The sequence below is a fragment of the Panicum virgatum genome, chromosome 7N, assembly GCF_016808335.1.
Source record: "Panicum virgatum strain AP13 chromosome 7N, P.virgatum_v5, whole genome shotgun sequence".
Taxonomy (NCBI): domain Eukaryota; kingdom Viridiplantae; phylum Streptophyta; class Magnoliopsida; order Poales; family Poaceae; genus Panicum; species Panicum virgatum.
In genome coordinates, this window is record NC_053151.1 from 7,841,191 (window position 1) to 7,848,082 (window position 6,892).

The 6,892-nt window shown below is 43.3% G+C and overlaps 1 protein-coding gene across 1 annotated transcript; it reads left to right on the forward strand.

The window, feature by feature from the left end:
- Window positions 1-1,271: 1,271 nt before the first annotated feature.
- On the forward strand, window positions 1,272-4,411 carry LOC120682073 (WEB family protein At1g75720-like). Its single transcript, XM_039963824.1, has 2 exons — window positions 1,272-1,761; window positions 3,484-4,411. The coding sequence occupies exons 1-2, from the start codon at window positions 1,360-1,362 to the stop codon at window positions 4,144-4,146; spliced, it is 1,065 nt and encodes a 354-aa protein (XP_039819758.1). The 5' UTR covers window positions 1,272-1,359; the 3' UTR covers window positions 4,147-4,411.
- Window positions 4,412-6,892: the final 2,481 nt, after the last annotated feature.

Here is a 6,892-nt window from a genome sequence, read left to right on the forward strand (position 1 = left end):
GGACAAATTTGGCCCTTAGATGGTTTGAAGATGGTTTTCCATTTTGTGATAATTAAAAATATTCAATTTTAAAATAAAAAATTCATAAGCAATTCATTTTAAGTCAAAAAAATTACGAAATGAGTATCAAAACTTTTCTAAAAATGTAACCTATATATAGGCACAATATTTGTCAGTTATTTAGATCTAAATTTTTTATATTTATAATATTTGGTTGCTTATAGTTATACCTATTTTTTTTTGAATAACTAAGATTCAAATGGAGCAATAATAGATAGGTTACATTTTTAGAAAAAAATTTGGTACACGTTTCATTTTTTTCTGATTTAAAATGAATTAGTTTGAATTTTATAGATCTAATTTGATTTTTTTATTTTTGTAAAAAAATGAAAACCACGTTCAAAATCACTCCAAGGGGCAAATTTGCCCAGTTTCGACAGTTGGATGGCTTATGTTGTCCGATTTTATAGTTGAAGGTTGAAAATCGGACTTTTACACTAGTTGGAGGGTGTAAATCAGACTTCTTTCAAAAATGTATTAGAATATTTCATCCTTTATATAGTATATTATAGTATAGATAGATAGATACTATACATGTGGATGTGGATGGTTGCGTAGCCGCATCACGTACATGTTCCCCCCACGAGCCTATAACGACCAAACTGAAGGCGAAACTGACCGAGATGGGTGACCGGTCGAGTATTGGAGCCGATGCTAGTTCGTTGCTGCTGGCTGGTGACCCGTCGTCGTCGTCCCTTGTTATCACATATATACGTCTACCGCACGCCGCCTCCATTCCATCCATCATGCATGTCTACACTCCACAAGCAGTACACGAACACATCGATCGATCTTGCATTGTTTATACATCAAGCTATGATGATGCACGCTTACAGTATAGTGGTAGAGACTATCTAGTAAGTAGTTGGTATACATAGCAGTGCCGCAGTGCGCTGAATCGAGCTGAGCAAGCAAAAGGAGTACTAGTACTACGGTGGTCGGCAAGACCGACCGATGGATCGATCAGGACCGTCCACCGGCAAGCGGGGCCATGCCCATGCCCATTAATCGATCAGTATAGCTAGCTACTTAGAATAGAAGAGAAGAAGAAGCAGCACTGCAGCAGCCCGGGAATATTACAGTGCAGTGGACGCGAAGCAAGGAACCCACACCCACACCCACACCCACACCTAGCTCTCACCATACGCCAATAACTAAACTAACCCAACACCACCCACATGCATGCTCTAGCACTAGCAGATACATACATCTATCAGCATCATTTGATTTTGTGCTTCTGAAGCTAGCTACTACTAACAGATATCGTATAGGTATAGATAGATAGCACTAGCTAGCTATATGCAGTGCCCTCTTTTTCCAACGACGTCGACGAAGCCAATTGCTTGCAACTACATTCCCACTCGTGGCCACCCATCCATCGGTTGTTTTGTCTTGTCCAAGCTCCGGCTTTCAGGCTTGTCATCATATACATACACACCCATATATATACATCTTCGCCTTGCTTTGCGATCGATCGATCGACTCAGCCGGCAGGGCCGCAGTAGCCAGCTAAAGCAGCAAACAAAAATGGTAGGAGGAGACGCCGGCGCCGGCGGTGAGGTGGTTGTGGTCGGGCGGGCGGAGATCGACACCAGGGCGCCCTTCCGCTCGGTCAAGGAGGCCGTCGCCCTCTTCGGCGAGAAGGTCCTCGCCGGGGAGCTCTACGCCGGACTGCGGCTCCCCGCCGCCGCCGTCAACGAGGTACGTGCACCGTACCCCTGTTATTAATACGCATGCCTAGCTTGTGTGTGTATATATATAGTCCTGGACTCCGATCCTGGGTTAATGTTTGCTAATAATAATGTTTTCTTGGTGATGAGTGGCATGCATGATGATCGATCGTCCCTGCACTAATAAACTTGCCACACCAGTCATCATATATTAGACGGTTGCAGATATGAATAGTTTTTTATTAATTAGACGGCACCGCAATAATATTGTTGATGCGGCACTGCATGCAAGTGCATGATCGATACCTGCAGCTTATTACCTAGAAGATTAGTATTAGCCATTACTCAAAAGAATTAGTATTATTATTAGCCACTGGATTAATTGTTTGTAGAATAATATATATCTGGAAACATATATATCGTCTATATTCATATTTGAGGTTTACTGCTGGTTGGTTCTTTAGTTGATAGATGATCCAACAGAAGCTCTCAACCCTTCAAAAAAAAAAAAGAAGCTCTCAGGTCGAGCTAGCAAGTACCTAGATGTCAAAACGCTTGACGACGACCATTCTATTCCTTTCTTCTGCGCCAAGCAAAAAAGGTGCTCCAAAAAGCAGCTTATTAGCCTTCTCCCTTCTTTACCCATCTATGTACATGGTTCCCTTTGTTAATTTCAGATGCTCGCTCTCTCCTACTAACCCACGCACTAATAACCAGCATTACAGATGCATTGCATGCTGACACCTTCCAGAACCCAGCTATCTGCTTATTTTACAGCACTTGTTGGATCACTTTTCATCAATTACAGTAAAGTAGTGACACTACTATGTACATTCCATGTCTTTAAAGTGTACTTATGCGTCAAGACTCAAGACTATAACAACCTCTATCGCTTTGATGATAGCATAAGTGTACCGTAATTCGGTCCCTTAATCATCACCTAGGGTAGATAAAGGAGCCTTTAGTCGCTTCGCTTTTGTGTATGTCCTACAAATAATATTATCACCACACATGGGGTGGCAGCGCTATAAAAGTGCTACAAATTCAGGATACTACAAACTCGAAAATGCGTTTGATCAGAAAATGTATATTTTGTTGTCCTCAATATTTTACATACCTATTTGATCACTAAACAAAACTTTGGCTCATTTTACCCTCTCAAACTACTTAAAATGGCCAAATCTACCCTCTGAATGAAATTTGATTTTTTGTTACACCTTCTAGAATTAGAGTTTCAAGTTCAAATTTTGCGAATGAAAATGTACTAAATATTTTCATAGTATTTTAATGTATGAAAATGTATTAAATTTGTTACACCCTAGTGGTATATATGAAAATTGTATAACCTATTTATAATAAATCCCTAATAAAGCACCTTTTCTTTTTACCACAGGAAATGATTTCATACATCATCATACAAAATTTTTAATACTCAACTTCTATCAAGACTCTAGAGAGAGAGATGTCAAATTTATTATTTCATAGTGGACTAATTTAAATATATTGTTTGAGGGGTTAAAATGAGTGAGAACTTTCATAGGGGTCAAACACATAAAGTTGATTGTTCGCTAATAAATTATACTCTATCCATTTTAAATTATAATTCATTTGACTTTTTAACTTCAAGTTTGACCACTAGTCTTATTAAAAAATTTGTGTAACATATCACTTCTGATCATGGAGTAATTTTCTTCTCTTAATATGTTCCCATTTCCCCTGCTCATCTTTCTTCAATCGAACATACTACGTACAGAACCGAGCGACGGCGACAAGACCCAACTACCCCGCCGTCAGCGTCACCGCCGGCGCGGTCACCACCGCTACGCCACGCCCCGTGCCGCCGGTCACCGGGGAGCTTGCGGTGGCGAAGCAGGAGCTGGAGAAGGAGCGGGAGGAGAAGCAGAAGATGGCCGGGTGCATCCAGTCCCTGCAGGAGGAGCTCAGCCACGCCATGAGGGAGCTCAAGAGGCTCAAGGCGAGCGAGGACGAGGAGGCCGGCGCCAACGCCAAGATCATCGACCTGGAGATCGACGAGGGCCGCCTCAGCTTCACCGAGGCAGAGAAGCAGCCGGCGCCGCCACGGGGCTCCTCCGACGACGGCATCGCAGCAGCTGCCGGGGGCGAGCTGCAGAAGAAGAGGTACGTGACGTTCGCCGACCCGCCGACGGCCGCGGCGGCGTGCCGCGCGCCGCCGTTGCCGGACGTCGTGATGGAGCTGCACCGCGCGCCGCAGCCGCATTACTACCGCGAGCCGCGGTTCCAGAGGCAGATGTCGGCCGGGCACGAGGCCGCGAAGGCCATGGCTGACGAGGGGAGAAAGAAGAAGAAGAAGAAGCCGCTGATCCCGCTGGTGGGCGCGCTCTTCATGCGGAGGAAGAAGAGCAGCAGCAGCAGCTGCCACGACGACCCGTTTTGATCCGTCGATACATATATACAACCATGCACACGAAAGTTAATCACTCAAGAGTTTTTCATCTTAAACTTTTAATTAATCCTCATACATGTGTAGTTAAAAGAATGCACAATGCTTTGGCTTATACTATACGGACCTGCTGCGATTAATAATAAAATGTGTACACAGAGATATAATATATAGTATTAAGTTTCCGGTCCAAAAATTTGCATTTGGTGTTTGTTTCAGTATAAAATATCAATTGATGAGGTTGATGATATTTTTTTTATGCACGCTGCCAAAGCAGACGTTCACATGGATACACACTCGTCACTACTATCTCCATCCCAAAATATAACAACTTTTAGACTTGCTTAAATTCAAAATTTTTAATATTTCATTAAACTTATATTATTTTTACGCGAAATAGCTAAATTCATCTCTAAACTATCGCGCCCGGCTCAATTTCATCACTCAACTATCAAAACGTCGAATTTAATCCCTAAACTATCCAAATTGGTCCGGTTACGTCCTCGTGTCGAGGTGGCGTGCAAATGGTGGAGTGCTTCATTAGCGCACAAACCGATGTGTTGAGAACAAATGGGGTAAAATGGACATTTCAACACAAGTTGGAAACCTAATCTAACTTTGCGCTGACGAGGCACTCCACCATGGCACGCCACCTCAGCACAAGGATATAACCAGGCCAATTTGGATAATTTTGGAACTAAATTGGACGTTTTGATAGTTGAGGGACGAAATTGAGCCGGACTCAATAGTTCAAGGACAAATTTGGCAATTTCGTCTTATTTTTATGTTGTCAATCTTTATGATTTTTATACCGTCTATGGTCAAAATTTAAAAGTTTGACTTGAAGAAAACCTAAAAATAACTATATTTTTGGACGAAGGTAGTAATACATAGTTGGAAAAAGTTTAATTTATTATCCTCACAAACCCACTTTTTTGTACCTTAACAAAATTTAGAGTCGATTTACTCACTAGATCTATTTCAATTGTCCAAAATATAACCATAATGAGAATTTTCTTTTTATTTTTATTTTTCTCCACGTATACTCTAAAAAACAGGCACAAACTACCCAACAGTGCTCGGTTTTTCTCATTAATATTGTGGAGTACAGTATTGCCATTGAGGTAACCATATTTGGACATACACATTTCTAGCCATTTATACCAAACAATAGGCGCAATAACTAACTTACATTCTATGAATATAAAGAGAGAGAGAGAACATGCATTCATGATCTGATTAATAGTCTTAAGTAGACGTACGTACACATACAGAAATATATACACACTGATCATACACACACCTACAGACAGAGCCAAATTTGGTCGCTCTCGCTCAGATGAGATTGGACAGACTTATTATGGGATCCCAAATCGATCTTTACTTCGGAGATGAAGTGCATCAGGGACGAAATGGATCTACCTAAACAATTTCGATCATGCATCGATCACTAGATTATCCATCCAGACAGAGCAATCAAATTCAAAAGTGTGGCCTTGACCTGAGGTCGACCCTGGCGGACTTGTTGAAGAACTCGACGCAGTCGGCGATGGCCTCGTCGTAGTGCGCGTTCAGCGGGTGCAGGTTCGAGCTGCTCCAAGACGACCGCTTTGACGCGTCGCCGCCGCTGCCACCGCCTCCTCCTGCTGCTGCGGCGGCGCCTCCAGCGGCCGTTCCAGCCGCCCGGTGCTCGTCGACGGAGAAGGTGACCTTGGGCGGCCGCGGCGGGAAGGAGAAGAGCCCCACCAGCATCCTCCTGAAGCCGTCCACCAGCCTGGACGGCCACCTCCTCGGCGCCTTGTTGTGGCTGTGGGAGGCTTTCCTCCGAAAGCTTTTCGCTTGCAGCCTCGACATTCTTGATGCTACCTCCTGCTAGTAGCTACTTGCAGACTCTAGTGCTAATTGTGTTTGTTTGGTACTAAACCAATTGAAGGGCCGGTGATTTGGCCTAATTGCGGCGATCTGGTGGTCTCGAGTTGTAAGCTAAGGTTGCTAGCTACAAGTGTCCACTGGTCGATCGATCGATGGTCCTATTTATGAATAGGTGCCCAATAATTTATAATTTGCAGCAAAGAAATTGTATCTAGTAGCGCTCTGTTTTTATACATTGTTAGTTGTTGATGGAGTGATGGGGATGGGCCAGAAGCATTTTGATGAAGACTGGTACGGTGTGCCTTTTGGAAATTCTAAGGCTCTAAGGTACAAGGTTCCATGTGCAGTAATCATCACCAATTAGTTAGGGGCCCTTCCTAAGTAATTAACATATATATGTGCTTTACTTTTTCCAGAAGAAAATTTGGAGTTCATTATGTCCACCACACACACACACACACACACACACACACACACACACACACACACACACACACACACACACACACACACACACACACGTTATTAGTACTCTAGTTCTTTAACAATGAACAAATATCATGCTGACAAAGTATCTCTAAAATCCTAGCTAAATCTCACTCTCTATATTCCCAATTTAATTAGCTATCAATTTAGCCAGGATTTCCTCTCCATATTTCAGTATTACTCCAACGGAGTAGTCAAATCTCACTCTTCATTTTTTTCCTTTACACTCTTCCCGCTGACCCACTGACAAGTGGGCCTCCCTCTCTATCACCCTCCTCCTGCTCCATCCGCCTCCTCTCGCCATTGGCCACCCCCATCTCCCTCCACTGCTGGCCGCCTCATCCCCTCCTCCGACCAACCGAGCTCGCACACTACCCTGCCG